This window comes from Dendrobates tinctorius, unplaced genomic scaffold (genome assembly GCF_039654945.1).
Source record: "Dendrobates tinctorius isolate UK_male_01 unplaced genomic scaffold, ASM3965494v1 ptg000120l, whole genome shotgun sequence".
In the NCBI taxonomy this organism is placed as follows: domain Eukaryota; kingdom Metazoa; phylum Chordata; class Amphibia; order Anura; family Dendrobatidae; genus Dendrobates; species Dendrobates tinctorius.
Genome location: NW_027361788.1, coordinates 7,022,524 through 7,039,730, shown reverse-complemented (window position 1 = coordinate 7,039,730; position 17,207 = coordinate 7,022,524). Strand labels below are relative to the sequence as shown.

Below are 17,207 nucleotides of genomic sequence, written 5' to 3'. Positions count from 1 at the left end.
TGGCAGTAACCAATGGGACCCAGCTACACACCATCTACTGTTGGGCCAAAAGTTGTCTTCAGGAACAATTAAGGCCAAAAAAAGCCATATATTTAATATGGAAACTAAGCCAAGTTATTCAACTTGGCTCAAAAACAAAAGAACTGGGGAGAGGAGGGGAAAAATGGCAGAAGATGTTCTTGACTGATGAGTCAAAGTTTTAAATATTAGGCTGTTGAAATAACAGAAAGATGTTTATTCGATGAAGGTCTGGAGAGGGTTAGAATAATGGGTGTTTACAGACTATGGTAAAGCACGGTGGAGGGTCCTTGCATGTCTGGGTCTGCATTTCAGAAAATAGAGTTGGTTGATTAATGTTGCCCTCATGACTGAGAATTACAGGCAGATGCTTATCCATAATGTAATATTGTGGGGGGGCTGATTCTAAATTTAGATTGCAGCCAGACAATGACCCTCAAACATATAGCCAATGTCATTAAGATCTATCTTCAGTGTAAAGAAGAACAAGAATCATGGAAGTGAAGATCCTGCCCTTGCAGAGCCCTGATCTTACATTATCACATCTGTGTGGGATTACACGTAGAGACAGCAAGACTGGAACAAGTGACATCCCTAGAAGATCTGTGGTTAGTTCTCTAGCATGTTTGGAACAAAATCCATGCCACGTTCCTTCTCAAACTGCGTGCAAGTACAAGCATATCTAGAAGAATTGATGGCTTGATACTGTTTAGAAGGTAAAGGACATCACACCAAATATTTTGCACAATACTATAAATACACCAGGCAGTATACATTTGTGCAATTTAAGTCTATAATTTGCATTAAATTTATTTCCATCGTTTAAATCCTCATTGCACAAATTTAGGTGCACACTACCAATACAGTGTGAAAGAATACATTGAGAGACCCATTCAGGTCAACATTGAGCCATGTACCTCTTTTAATTACATTTTCAGAAATATTTTCCTCCTCTCTCATGATTTACAATGCATGCCTTTTCCAATCATGACAAATAAATCATCTGTTCCTCAGAAAAAGATGCATTCCCATCCACACTAGGTAGAAGCCTTCCAAGAAAACATGCAGGCTAAGACTCAGAGCAGCCATTAACTCCCTGTCCTTCAAAAGAAACATTGGCTACTCCTACACTCCTCGACTCTGGAATAGCTGCCAAGTCCTCTGTGATGTAAGACCCTAAGGACTGGAGGATGGTGGATCATCACAGCTGCAGAATTTAGTTATCAAGATGTCACATGGAAAAAACAAACATTTGGAAGAATTTAAGGGGAATGTGTGATCAGAAAATAACTTATTGTTTAAATCAGGTTTCTGCATTAAATTTATTTTTTGAAAATTTTTGGGCAATGTGTTTTTTTCCAATATCAATCTTAAAAAAATAAAAAACAAATAATTAATTTTGCAATTTTCACTTTCACCACCAGGGAATTTTTCATACTCCTGCAACCTGTTGCTTAAGGAAATTTACATGTACATTTGCTGCAATTAATCGAATCTGACCCTATATTTTCTATTGAAGCATCTAATGCGCAAAGATCATTGTGAAAGGAGGAGGAGCAGGGTTAGCCGAGACATCACATATTGGGATGTGTGGATCTGGTATTATTAGTGGTGTATAGGTGTTACCGATCATTGTATTCCTGTCTCTGATAAGCACCCTGATGAAAACTCTTCCTAAAAAGGACAGGAAATAGAAGTCTTAAATAGCCCCAGTGGCTGATGTGAAAATTGTAAGATTAATAATTTAGTTTATTTAATTAAGTTCATTATAGGAAAAAAACCAAAAAGCATTGCCAACATTTTTCAATTTTTTTTTTAAATTCATGTAACTCAAAAACCTGACAAACAATATGTCATTTTCTGAAAACACATTCCCTTTAAACTGTCCGAGGCAAAGTCTGACCTTAAAACGCACCTTTTGTGTGATATACCTGTAGCAAGGTGGCACGGGGTGGTAGTCCTAACGAAGTTCACTTAAAGCAACAGTCCATAAGCTCCCTGGTCTCTAGCACATAAAACAGACAGGACAGATGCAACCCCAAGCAATTAACCTCTGCAGCACGAGCAATCAAGATCCAGGTACACAGTTGTAATCCAACAGGGAAACAATTTATTGTGGAATAAAAGGAGGTACTGTAGAAAAAGTGGATCTAGCAAATGGAACGAAACTTCCTGCTCTTTCCCTAATATCCTTCACCGCCATATCAGCGGCAGCAACAGCTACAGTCACAGTCCTTAAGCTGATTTCTGGATGCTTATAGTCCTCGACGGGGCACTATTCAGTCCCGGTGCCCGATTCACTGCCCGTGGGTCTGGGGCAGCAGTTTGTTCCCCTCCTGGGGTTTGGCAAGCTCCCGATCACTGTGGAGCACCTGCCCGGGCAAGCCTGTCCGGTGCACTAACTGGAATCCGGAGATTCCTGCTGCCTTTAGGCTGTTGGTCCAGCCAACAAGCTTAACCCTTAACTAACCCTGCACTACAGACATTATACAGTACAATGACAGAACATATGAACAGAGCAAACACAGCATATACATTACAATGATGCAGCATAATAAGCACAGTACATGAACACAACAAGACATTAATAAACAGGTTCACAATCCAGGTACCAGTGCACGGGCCCAGCACATAGGAGAGAGAGGGGACGGTTTATTGTTTTGTGTAATTTGTAGATTGTGTATATTTAATATCATTTTGTTATATATAATTGAGTGTTCACTTTGCTTTCCTGGCCATTTATTTGTGCCAGTCCAGGCAATTTGATTTCTTATATTTTCTGTAAGTGATACGGAGTATGACAGATAATGATTATTTGACTGGACATATCATATTGATTTGTGTCTAAAGGAAACGACCAAAGAATAGAACAAGGAGAACTATTTTTGCTTCATCGACTACTGCAAATCCTTTGACCGCATTGAAACTTTTGAATACCATGAAGGATATGGGTGTGGCAAACAATCTGATTAGCCTCATTAGGTATGTTTACATCGAACAAGAAGCAGCACTCTGAATAGGACATAGCTTGGTTCAAAGCAGAGCGAGCGTGAGCAAAGGCTGCATCATGTCACCATTTCTCTTCCGTTTATATGCAGAAGCTATTTTTCAGTAAGGCTGGACTTGCTGAAAAAGATGACAGAATCAAAATTGCTGGATGAATCCTCAACAATTGCCAGATTAAATACATAAATGAATGAAAAGAGCCCATGTACACAACCTGAAAGTGCAGGGAAGGTCCCCGACGCGCGTTTGGTATGGTACCATACCATAGAACCCACAAAGAAGAAGCAAACACAAAACATGCGTCGGGGACCTTTGCTGCACTTTCAGGTTGTGTACATGTGCTCTTTTCATTCATTTATTTATTTAATCTTGCAATCAGGCTTTATTCTCATTATGTGTGTATTTTCAGTGCTGTGGTGCTATCTAGATATTTGATATGATTCTAATTTATATTAAGCCATTTTGACCACAAGGTTCATTACTAAATACCCACTTTAATATGCAGCAATCACTATCATTATCTTTTGCACCTTATGCACTTAAAGCACTTTTTGACAACTCTGTATGATTGTCTATTTAAGATATTAATTTTCTCCATATAGTCTCTTTGGCAATATTGTTCCACATAAACTGTGTAATTTGCTACCAATATATGTGCAATTTCAGGATCATAGTGCTATAAATATATATGATATGCGGTTAATTTTACAGTGCTGTGCAAATTAATTGGGACAAAGCATTTTTTTAAGTAAAATCGTAAGTTGGTTACCAGTCAATGATTCAAACCAGTTTTAACTGCTTTGAACAGGTGTGAGTGCCTGTTCAAAGCAGTTAAAACTGGTTTGACTCACTGACTGGTAACCAACTTACAATTTTACTTAAAAAAATGCTTTGTCCCAATTAATTTGCACAGCACTGTACTTAAAAATACTATTATAAGGCACTTTATCTATGTTTAAACCAACTTGCAGCAAACATAGATATTTGCACTTTCTGCACCTCTAGCACTTTGAGATACCTCATATATGTGCAATTTCAGGATCAAAATGATATAAATGTATATGATATGCTTCAAATTTTACTTAAAAATATTACAAGGCACTTTACCTATATTTAGTCCAACTCGCAGCAAATACAGGTATTTGCACTTTTTGCACTTCTAGCACTTTGTGATACCCTCATTCTAAGATTGTCTACATGGATACAATATAATATTTAATATATGCATTTTTTCTGTGTTTTTTTACCTACTTTTATTTATTTTTACAGAGTGTATATAGTGATCAATTGCCTCATAACTTTACTTATATTGGTTATAATATGGTTTATCACTTTAAAAATTTGGAGTTATAAAAAAAAATTATTTTTCAAAAATTATTTTTTCAAATATGGAACTATTGTTTGATGATTAGAGTGCACACTCCCTTAATGCAGTATTTTGTATATTTACCCCTTTTTCATTTTTTTTTCCCACTTTTTAATTGAATGTATGTATATGTCTTAATAAAGATTGGTATTCTTTTATAAATTTGGCAGTAAGGCTTTCTCTTTGTGCATAGGTTTAACTATTTGAAGTGCCAGTAATCTAGGCCAATAGATTGGTTTTGTTCTGAGTAAACTAGTGAGCAGCTTCCAAGCCGAAACAACCTGAAGAATGGTTCCGTCACTTTTTTTTAGATGATGAACAGCTTTCCAAGCCTGAAGCTGTTAAAAGAAGCTCAAAATACTGAACATAAGAGCTAAAGTTCATTTTAGCGGTAACCTGACAGCTGATACATGCTGTACAGTCCACAGTCAGCATGTATCAGGCACTAGCTGTATTGTAACAGGGGTGGGAGCTGATGGATTGCTCCCTGACACTCAAGGATCAAATGTATTTGATGCTCTCGTATGTGGTATAGGTATGATACCCACTGGGGCTGCAGTTTGCTCAGACAGGGATAACTGTAGTGGCCAGCCCAGTTTGGGAGAGGGAACTGAGTGTTAATGACAAGTGCAGGATATGACAGTCAGAGTGAAGGCAGCATTGAGCAAAGCAGCTGGACTCTGGCTGCTATGGTCAGTGTGAGCTTAATACTCTAGGCAGTGGATTGCCGTAAATACCCTTCCCTGTGATTCAATCTATTGGCCAGTGGCAACCACGAGATGGACTTTGAGAGCCAGAGGCACACTCATCTTGTGAAGCTACAGGGAAAGATGGACTCAGACTACATGGGACGGAAAGATTTGCAATCTGGTTATACTGCTAGAGGTGAGGAAGATTCCCTAGGGCTAGGAAAGCCAAATAGAGGGACATGCCACCTATACCAAGAACCAGGGCTGAAGTTGTATCCGGTACCTGTGGGAAACATGATAACCCGCTGGGCCTTATCCTTTGTATCTGCTTGTAAATACTGTCATTCTCAAAGTAAAAGTTTGGTTTTTATGAACCACGTGTCTCCTGGATTAATTTCTGCCCTGGTTCCAGAAGAAGGATTCCTGGAGTCTGAAGAGGCCTGCAGGCCAGATGTAAGTGGAAAGCACCACATACACAGCAGCACACTAGGGCTGGGACACATCTTGTCTGTAGGATGCCAGAGAGAGTGGGGACCGAAGTTCGCTCATGACTAGCTCGCTTGGGCATCTTACAGTATCTCAGCCATATATGTTTGACTCTGAAATGCTGCTGGGTTTCAGAAAGAAAGCATACTTTAATAACCGCGGGCAACCGAGACCACATTGTACACTAGGCAGACAGGCGGGTCCACAGCGGCTTCTCCCGCAGTGACTTCACTATGAAAATTTGGGGGATAAAGAGTAAAAACCAGCAGTCCATGGAAGTGTACAGTAAGTGATAAAAGTTGGTGACATATTGTATGAGATACTACGTCATAAAATAGGTTTCAGTTTGGTTTTGTTTTTAGAATGATTTTTAAAAAATTTAAAAAAAAAAAACAATAGAAAATGTACAAAATCTCATACCTGGAATGCATTTAGGAAAATGAACACATAAGCCCAGATTACATTTATGTGGACCAAAACACCACACAGCCAAGTCAGTCCCAACACAGGAAGGAGCACAATAATGGGCTTTGCAGTGGCCCTGCAAATAGAAAAAAAGTGTATAAATACATATTAGGTATTAGTTTACTTCCAGTCAAGTGGCAACCACTGGAGTTGGCAAGGAGTTGACAAGCCCTTTAAATGTCAAAAATGTTATTTAATCAAGCATTTATCTGCCCAAAACAGAGTATTTAAAACATCTTTTGGCGAAAGAGCTTTATAACATCACTATTAAAAGTAGAGATGAGTGAATACATTTTTTCAATATACCAAGGTGAACAAATTGGAACCCTACACATTTTGTCCTGTTATCATCCATGGCTTCTCTTTTAATTAGTTGGTCTATCATGACATGACATCATCATTGCACAGTGATACAAATATGACAACACACCCGGCTGGCCAATCAAAAGAGGAGCCGTTGATGCCGGCAGGTAGGAGATTGTTCGAAGAGATCCCATGATCCCATTCAATGCCAAAGAATACCGATGTGGCCATTGGATTGAAGACCTGAAAAATTATTCACTCAATCCTGATTAACAATTAAATTGTGGTAAGTAAACACTTTCTTTATGCCCTTTAAAAGAAAACTAATGAAATAGATGGAGATACACAGCCTGGGGTCTTGATGACCTATAACTGTGCCAACCACACTTTACATGGATGGCCATTCATTTAAAAGGCTAGGATGTAACCGCTGCATCTCCCATGATTACTGTTCAACGGGACCTATGGAGATCATTTGGCATGCCTTAATTTATAAGAGGCTAGGTTCATCTCTGTCGTCCAACATCAATGCCACACACCACAATATTTATTTATTTGTGGTAAGTGGTACTGTATAAAAAAATACATCTAGAAATTCTTCTCATTTTTTACAGAAACATCTTAGCTTGTCTCATTCATCTAAATGGACTGGCTAAGTTTCATATGCTCTAATATTTTTTAAGCAATTTTATCCTACTTCTATGTATTTGTGATAATATACTTTGTCTATATTCTCACTGAGCTGCTGTTTTTTGGCACGCGTTATGTGATGTTCGGTCTCCCTTACAGCCAACTACTGCATCAAGTATATACATGATGTATATGATTTTGCATTGCTCTGGTCAGGGGTGGACACTGACAGCTTGGAGCCCCTGAGCAACAAATGTGTCTGGGCCCCCCTCCTTTTATGGCGACAAAGCTGCAGAAGACATATATGTATACATGTATATATGGTGTGTATATATATATATATATATATATATATATATATATATAGATATAGATGAGTTGCATACAGTATATACAGGGTGGGCCATTTATATGGATACATCTGGGTGGGCCATTTATAAAGATGCATCCAAAATGGCTGACTTCAAAATGGCCACCATGGTCACCACCCATCTTTAAAAAGTTTCCCTCTCCTATATACTAATGTGCCACAAAAAGGAAGTTGATATCACCAATAGGGATGAGCGATATTGCCCGATATTGTATCGGAATTCCGATTTCCGATATTGAAAAAATATCGGATATCGGAATTTCCGATATCAATGCAAGTCAATGGGAGAAAAAAAATCGGAATTACAAAATGACCACTACAGTGCTATATAATGGATAAAATGGAGGGGAAACACCTCAGGATAATGGGGAAGGAGTTTGCAGAGGCAGAGGAGCAAAAAAAATCGCTAGAAAAATGCACAGAGCGAAAGCTGTAGCAGGAAAACATCTTCTTAACAGCGGTGTTTTTTCTTTGGGTTAGGATTAGTTGGGGTAGGGTTAGGGTTTATGGTTAGTAGGGTAAGGGTTAGGGGTTAAGGATAGTTAGGGTTAGTGATTTTACATTATTAAATTAAAGCTGCCGGTGGTGGTGTCAATATGCCCTTTGACTGACATGTGTTCGCGTTCAGCTCACCTTGCTTTGCAGGGAGTTTCCAGGAGCACCATGTGGAGGAACGGATACACTCCCTTTAAACCATGCTTAGTCTTCTTCTGCTGATTATATTACTGTTATTCAGTAATTCTGCATATTGATATTCTGCTTTTGGTTCATGTACATCTGCTCCTACTGCTTCCTAAACCTCTGTCTATGGTTATCCTGCTATTGGCTGGTCGCAGAATTTCCCAAACCCAGAGGAAATACGCAGAAGTAACAGTAGGCACAGGAACTTGAGAGAACCAGCTGGTGAGTCTGGAACCCGTATAGGCAGCAGAAATCAGCATAAGAGCCAATGGAACTAACGGGCACCAGCTGACGTTACCGGAGGCCGATAACTAAGCAGGAGGTAACCTGTGCCAGAATGCACTGCCAAGGACCAGCAGACGTTACTGGAACTCGGATACCACAAAGGAGGGACCTATGCCATTGACTCTACTGAGAACCAGCTGACATTACTGGAACCCAGATAAGCAGCAGAAGGTAAAAGTGCCAGTGGCTGTACTGGGCAACAGCTGACATTACTGTAGCCCAGATACCACAATGTACTAGTGACATAAGCCAAAAGCTCTGCTGAGAAGCCCAAAAAAACCACACAAAGATGCAAGTTCAAGAGCAAAAAGACAGGACTCCGGGGACATCTCCATCTGTCTTCTTGTCTTGGGTCTTGTAACAACCCTGCTGGCATCACTTCATGGCCTCCCATCCCCCGCACACCAACTTACTTTCTGCTTCAAGCCATGCTGTGAAATCTGTCTGTTGCCAGCCCTGAGCTCCATGTGCTATGCCTCTTGTTTTCCTGCTTGCTCTCCATGTTTCCTGACTGTGTGTATAGGGGGGTGGCGCCTGAACTCTCTGGTTCTTATGCTTTCTGGGTGCACCTGGGTAATCTGTCCCTGACCAATCACCTGGAGCCCATGACTATTTAGTTTCGCCACTCCCACTGAAACATTGCCAGTGCTCTGTCTAAACTCAGTTAGCTCCTTGCTGCTGAGCTAGCCAGGTCCTTTTCTGTGTGTCTCCTTCTCTGGAGGATTGCTCTAGTCTTGCTTTGTACCTTGTCCGCCTGCCAGGAGGCAGAATATCCTGGCCCTTGAGTCTTGTTCCCAATACCTTGTCTGTACTCTGTCCGCCTGCCAGGAGGCAGAATATCCTGGTCCTTGTTTCTTTGTCCCGGTGTCTCTGTCTGAACTCAGTCTTACCTCTGTCTGTCAGTCTCCTTGTTTGTGGTTCCTTCTCTGCCGTGTCTTTCCTTGTGTCCCCCCTATCTGTGCATCTGCACCCTCACAGCTCTGCCTGCTCCGCACTCCTGCGGCTCTGCCTGCTCTGCACTCCTGCGGCTCTGCCTGCTCCGCACTCCTGCGGCTCTTCCTGCTCCGCACTCCTGCGGCTCTGCCTGCTCCGCACTCCTGCGGCTCTGTCTACCTGCACCTTCTGTGTGAACAGGTCCAAACCTGTTCTCTCATATACCACTCCTTCCTGCCTATATCCATACCTGCATCTCCTGTGTGAACAGGTCCACACCTGTTCTCTCATATTCCACTCTTTCCTGCCTCTATCCATACCTGAACCTCTTGTGTGAACAGGTCCAAACCTGTTCTCTCATACACCACTCCCTCCTGCCTACACCTGCTGTGTGAAGAGGTCCCTACCTGCCCCTTCTCTTACCACGCCAGTCTGTCCTGTGTCTCCAAGCCGTGCCCGCCTGTCCTGTGTCTCCAAGCCGTGCCCGCCTGTCCTGTGTCTCCAAGCCGTGCCCGCCTGTCCTGTGTCTCCAAGCCGTGCCCGCCTGTCCTGTGTCTCAGCCTGCTTGTCACTCGCACCTGTCCAGGTGTCCTGTTCCCGAGTGGGATCAGCAGCCACAGCCAGACACCACCCTGGAGTGGCACCCGGCAGCTACCTGCCGCACAAGCCTGACCTCACCATCAGAGGCTCCAGTGAAGACCAAGGTAGCTGCCGTAGTTACGCCCCTTCCAGGGTAGTCTGGTTTGTGGCACAGTGGGGCCATAACCCCCGGCTCGCGCCATTCAGTCAAGGCGCGAGCGTGACAGGTCTTCTGCATCTGTCTTCCTGTCTTGGGTCTTCTGCATCTGTCTACCTGTCTTGGGTCTTCTACCGGAGTAATGTCTTCTCGGCAGAAGGTGCAAGAGCCACATTTGCCCCCGCAACCCGGACACAGTCTTTTTTACTCCGCAGTCGCAGCAGGGGAGGAGGAGGGCCTACTGGCACTGTCGAGACCAGCCTTGAGCGCCAGGTCCCGGAGTCCACGTAGGGGGCTCCTACACTGCCGACATCACGGATAACAGCAAACTGAGCCGGAATGATGTACGGCGGGGGCGTGGAACAGTGCGGCGGACACAACCGTGTAACGGCGAGCGTTGCTGAAACACGGTTTGGAGCAGGAGGTACCCGTGCCCTTGGACACTCCCGAGAACCAGCTGGCATTGCTTGAACTCGGGTTACCCCTCTGGGGAGGCACCTGTGTCCGCACCTCACTGCCAAGAAACAGCCAGCGTGGCTGGATCCCGCCTCTTGTGCTTCTGCCTATAGGTGTTTGGCATCTGTCGTCCTTTTTTTCCACTTTGGTCTAACGAGGTACAGCTGGCGTTACTGTTGCCCAGAAACATAGCATGCTGTGAAAGTGGCAGTCACGGAAATGGCCACTAGCTGGCGGTATTAGAGCCCAGAAACACGGCATGCTGAGAAATCAGCAGTCACGGAAATGGGCACTTGCTGGCGGTACTAGAGCCCAGAAACACGGCATGCTGTGAAATCAGCAGTCACGGAAATGGGCACTAGCTGGCGGTACTAGAGCTCATGGAAAACAGTATGAGGTGAAAGAGTCAGTCACAGAACCAGGAGCTAGATTTTGGTAGTAGAGGCCAGAGCACTGGCATAACAGATGACGCTGTGTGCAACATAGGCACATGACAGAGCATGCATACTGCTACCAACCTTGCATGTAACCTGTCTACTCTGGCCCAGGGCAGCAAAAGTCACCAGAAATCCAGGCCTGGTTCATTTTTAGGAATGTAAGCCGGTCCACATTTGCAGCGGATAGTCTGGTACGTTGGTCTGTTAGTACATTGCCAGCTGCACTAAAGACACGTTCAGAAATCACACTGGCACCAGGACAAGCCAGGACCTCCAAGGCATACTGGCTAAGCTCGGGCCATGTATCCAACTTGGAGACCCAAAACTTGAAAGGGGCAGATCCATCCTGAAGCAAACTGACAGGGGTGGAGAGGTATTGTGCCACCATGTCACGGTAACATTGCCTCCTAGTGCGTTGCACTGTCTGTGCTGATGGTGCCCGAACTGTTTGCGGGTTCAGAAACCGTTGGAACAGGTTGGGTATACTGAACCTGTCAGTAGCAGATGTACTGCTTCTGCTACCGGCTTCTGAACGGATTCCGCTGGGCCCAGGATGCACTGAGGTGCCTGCTAGTGCACGCACATCACTGCTATGCGGTGTAAAAGAGTACATGAGTGAATTAACCAGTGCATCTTGGTACTCCTCCATTTTACGTGCCCGGTTCAACAGTGTAATTAGGCTTTGAAGGCTGTCCCGGTAACGTGGATCTAAGAGGGTGGCCACCCAGTAGTCATTTGTGTGGAGAATACGAGCCACGCGTGGGTCATTTCTCAGACACTGCAGCATGAAGTCACTCATGTGCTGAAGACTGCCAACTGGCTATGCATTGCTGTCACCAGCTGGAGGAATGTGCTCTGGCTGCTCTGCATCACCTCATCCACGCTCTATCTGGTGACTACTAGTAGAGCGCTGTGTACTTTCCTCCTCATCCTCATAGTCCTCCTCATCCTCCTCGCTTGCTGTGTCCTGCCTGGACCTTTGTGAGGCACCCACAGAACTTTGTAACAACTGGGCCGATGAAGATTGCCTGGTTGGTCCAAGTCTCTCATCATACTCCTCCTCCTGAGAAACCTCATCCCTTAGTCCTTTAAGTGATGATTCTATAAGGCATATAAGGGGAATAGTCAGGCTGAGTAGGGCAGCATCCGCGCTCACCATCAGAGTGGAGCCCTCGAAGCACTTCAAAATGGTGCATATGTCCTTCATGGATGCCCACTCTGTTTTTGTAAAGTGGGAGGGCTGAGAAGTGTGTCGCCTACTTTGCGCCTGCTGCAGGTGCAACTCCATAATTGCAGGCTGCTGCTCACACAACCTCCGCAGCAAATGCAAAGTCGAATTTCACCTGGTGGGGAGGTCAACAATGATGCGGTGCTCCGGCAGGCCCAATCTGCGCTGCATGGCTGAAAGGCGCGATGCAGCCATGCTTGAATGCCGCAAATGAGAGCACTCGTATCTGACTTTGTGCAGCAGCTCCTCAAGGTCAGGATAGTTCCTAAGGAAACTCTGCACCACCAAGTTTAGGACATGGGCAAGGCATGGAATGTGAGTCAGACCACCTAGGCCCAGAGCCGCGACCAGGTTTCGGCCGTTGTCACACACCACCATACCTGGCTGGAGGTTGAGCGGCGCAAGTCACATGTCGCTCTGCTCCTTGAGCGTGTTCCACAGCTCGGTTGCGGTGTGGCTAACATCACCCTGATAAACCAATTTCAACACGGCCTGTTGATGTTTGGCCGATGCAGTGCTGAAATCGGTTGTTGTGGTACGTCTGGATGCAGGCGAGTCTGACCAGGAGTCTGAGGAGGAGTCAATTTGTATGGAGGAGAGGCCTGCAATCCATGGAGTTGGCAGGACCCGCACACTTGCACTGTCTACTTCAGTTCCAGGCTCAACTACATTTACCCAATGGGCGGTGATGGAAATGTAGCGTCCCTGGCCATGCTGACGGGTCCATGCGTCGGTGGTCAGGAGGACCTTGCTACTAACTGCATTTTGTAGCGCACGCTTAATTTTACGCTCCACATGCTGTAGCAGGGTGGGGACGGCTTGCCTGCTGAAGTGGAAGCGGCTGGGAACGCTGTATTGTGGGATTGCAAACCCTAACATATCGATAAATGCTGGCTTGCTCACCAGCCAGAATGGTAGCATTTCCACTGCAAGCAGTTTGGCAATGCGAGAATTCATGCCCTGTGCTCGTGGGTGGTTTGCCGAGTACAGGCGCCTTTTCTCCCACACCTGTGTGACAGATGGCTGCACACTGGATTGGGAGTGTGAGGATGCCAGCGATTGGGATGCTGACGCTGACGAAGTACAGACAGTGTGCCGCCGCACAACACTGCCTGCAGATGCACCCTGGCAATCTGGCGAGGAAGCGGGAGCAGCTGTTTGCGAGCTGGAGTAAGAGGTGGCCGCTGTAGCTGAAGAGGTGGAAGGTGGGGAACCAGCTGCAGGTGGCGAATCATCTTGGGTGTGATGCTGCCACTCCACAGGGTGCCTCTTCCTGACATGCGCCAACATATTGATGGTATTAAGGTTGCTGACGATCTTCCCTCTCCGCACAGTTTGTCGACAAAGCTTGCATCTGACTACTGTAACGTCATCTGCAACTTGGTCGAAAAAGTCCCATGCACCACAACTCTTGGGCGCACCACTTGTGTTCTTTAAAAGAGCCCTGCTCCTAACGGGTGCTGAAGTTGAGGGAGCCGGCAACCAATTTATCCCTCTTCCTCTCCCATGTGGATGGCCACACTGTGCCACACCTGCAAGCTCTTCCTCTGAGCTATCCCCACTTGCTTGCTGCCCCTCAGCATGCCATGATAGATCAAGGACCTCGTCATCCAGTACACTTTCGTCAGCAGAAACTGGCAGCTGAGTTTCATCATCATCTGCTGACTGGGGTCTGGTCACTGTGGGCACTGGCCCACCCTCCACTTCTTCCTCAGACGGACACAGTGGTTGCGCATCTGTGCACACTACCTCTTCTTCAGCTGCAGGAGTGCTGTCTGGATGGCACACAGATTCCAAGCCAACAGATTCTGAGAAGAGGATTAAGGTTGACTCCTGGCCCTCTGAATGTCTGGGCAATTTAGTAGGCGGTGAAGAAGCAGATGGATGCTGCTCTTCAGTGGCCTGACCCGATGTGGTGGAGAGGTCCTGGGAGGATGCTGTGCTCATTGAGGTGGATTCCTCAGCTGCCATCCAACCAATAACGGTTTCTACTTGATCCTCTCTTATCAGCCTATGGCCCTGCACTCCTAACAAGCTGCGAATAAATGACTGCTGCAGGGTGAAAGTAGGTGCTGAGTGACTTGGGCCTGCTGCTTGCTCTGGATGTGCACCATGTCTAGCTGCTGATGCACCTCTTCCGTGGCCGCCGCAGGAACGTCCCTTACTCCCTGCCTTCTTCATCTCTATCGATGGATTCAGAATGGCAAGAAAGTAATTATTAGGAATTAGTGTGCTTATTCCTGTAGGACTACAAACAGGTATAAGAAACACTAATGGCACTGTATTATGATGGTGTGTCTGCTACACTTTATTTGAATCTAGTGTGGCCTACACAAAGAGTAACGTGTTTGTGTTATTGGTGTACACATTACGGTCGGATGTCACAGCGCAGTAAATGACACTGCTGTGATACCAAAAAAAAAAGGATTCTCCGGGACTGGGCCAGGTGCTGTGTGGCACCAGCCACAGAGGTTGTTTGGGTCCCTCACAGCACAATCCCTATATAGTGTTTAACTTTTAGGAAAAAATAGGGGAAGGGGATTTAGGGGATGAAAAGAAAAGGCGGGCGGTGAGACACACACCACACAGTGCTGCAGCAAGAGGAGCTGCAGCAGCTGCAGTGAATGTGCGCTGCACTGTCTCAATAAGCACCTCACTGAGAGCCTGCACAGCACAAAAAATGAAACTGAGCGGGGTCAGTGAGGAAAAAGACTGCTTCTGTAACACACAGGGGCTGCTACAGTCGCTGAAAAACAATTTGTATCGCTATAAGATCCGAGATCTCTCCCTATCTCCAACAGCAACCTATCCCTATCTGCTTTCACAGTAGAGTGAGGCTAAAATGGCAGGCGCAGCCTTTTATACTGCCTGATCACACCATCCAGCCAGCCAATCGCAGCGCAGCCCCTAGCTAGCACGTTTGGACGCCTCCTACCAAGCTTAGGGGAGTTACACAATGTTGTCAGCAATTCTTCAGCTCCTGATTGGCTCCACGGGGCGCTCAGAGGCTGAAGGATTATGGGATTTCCGATATGAAAAAAATATCTGAATTTCAATATCGGAAAGCTCATAACTAATCACCAACCATTCACATTTAATTTAGGTTTATCCATATAAATGGCCCACCATGTATATAGCCACACACATACATGTATATATTACATAGTCTCCTTTATTATGTTTATTGCCGTCCTTAACAGTGCCCTCTCTTGCTTGTACAGCACCATCCCTTACATATTGGATTATATAGAGCTCTGTTTTTACTACTTACCGTCCTCTCTTGTTAGATACTGTATATAATGCAATGATGGCTGATGGAAGCTGGGAAAGCTTATTTTCTAATGGAGGAGATAATGGACTGGTTGTCTGGTCACCAGCTCCTCCATCAGCAGTTATTTTATATCTAACAAGAGAGCAGACTATGTAATAAAAGAGGGCGCTGTTAATAACAAAAATAACAAGAATATACTATGTAAGAGTCAGCACTGTACATAACAGCAGAGGAAGCTATATGATAAGGGACGGCACCATATATAACTAGAGCGTATAGTATGTAATAAGGGATGGTGTTATACATAGCAAAAGAGGAAACTATGTAACTAAGGATGGTGTTATACATAATAAGTGAGTACACTATATATTAAGGGACTGTGCTATACATAAAAAGTGACTACACTATATACTAAGGGATGGCACTATACATAATAAGCGAGTACACGATATAGTATGGGACTGTGCTATGTGTAATAAGTGAGTACACTATATACTAAAGGACTGTGTTAAGCATAATAAGCATTAATATTGTCTTCCTCCACCTCTCCCTGTTCCTAAATCCATTATAAATCCCTCTTCCCCCCTTCCCAATCCCTCCCACCCCTCATTGTCCTCCCCTCGCATCCCATTATTGTCCTCTCCCACACGTTCATCATTGCCTTCTCCCCCAGCACCCCATCATTGCCCTTTCCACCACATCTATCATTTCTTTCTCCCCACCACCCCATCATTGTCTTTTCCCCCACCACCCCCATCATTGCCCATTCCAGCACATCCAACATTCCTCCTCCCCACCACCCCATCATTGCCGTTTCACCACCTCCATCATTGCTATCTCCCCACCACCTCCTTCATCGCCCTCTCCCCCATGACCCCCTTCATTGCCCTCTCCCCCACCACCCCATCATTGTCTCCTTCCCCACCACCCCATCATTGTCCTTTCCACTGCCACAATCATTGCTTTCTCCCCCACCACCCCATCATTACCCATTCCACCACCTCTATCATTTCATCCTCCCCACCACCCTATTATTTCCCTTTTGACCACCAACATCATTGTCCTTTCCACCACCTCCATCATTGCCTTCTACCTCACCAACATCATTGCCCTTTCCACCACCTCCATCATTGCCTTCTCCACCACCCCCACCCTCTCCTCCATCTACACACACAGACACATACAGCACCATTCACTTCTCTGCATGTTCTCCCGCAGCACTACGCATGCAAGCATGCACACACACACCACCACTCATCTCTACACAAACACGTACATACACACACAGCACCTCACCTCTTCGCATGTGCTCCTGCAGTCGCAGCATCACCATTGCCAGCAGCTTCCTCTCACTCACTGGTACAGCCACGGTGCTGAATGATGATGTCATCCAGCCATGCTGCTGACTACGGTGTGAGACAGGAAGGGCGGGCAGGAAGTAGGATGGATTGCTGCAGCTCCGCTGCCATTTTCTCTTTTAGGCAGCAGAGCTGCAAGGATTTCTCCCTGCCCACTGCACATGAGGACAATCTGGCCAGGGCCCCTCCCAGAGCCTCGGGGCTGGATAAACAAGCCAGGTTGCCCTCATAATTAGCTGTCCTGCATGGACCCCGATGCAGCCACACCGGCTGCACATGCAGTGTGTCCACCCCTGGCTCTGGTGTTCCCCCAGTATACGGGTTATTTATCAGGATCCTATCAGCGCCGGCAGACTGCCACGGCTGAGCAGGGTGACTCACCCACACTACGGGAGGGCCCGGGGTCCGATACTGCAGGGAAAGTTCAGACAGACAAGACCTGCGATGCTGCAGGTAGTTAGAAGTACAAGGACCTGCGATCATGTGACC

At 45.6% G+C, this 17,207-nt stretch overlaps 1 protein-coding gene across 1 annotated transcript in view; it reads right to left on the bottom strand.

Annotated features, from left to right (window-relative positions):
• ADGRD2 (adhesion G protein-coupled receptor D2) overlaps positions 1–17,207 on the bottom strand; it is a 739,028-nt gene that overhangs the window by 333,303 nt on the left and 388,518 nt on the right. Inside the window, exon 24 of the mRNA XM_073541421.1 lies at positions 5,986–6,106. Coding sequence (XP_073397522.1) covers positions 5,986–6,106 — 121 coding nt within the window. The remainder of the gene's footprint in view (positions 1–5,985; positions 6,107–17,207) is intronic.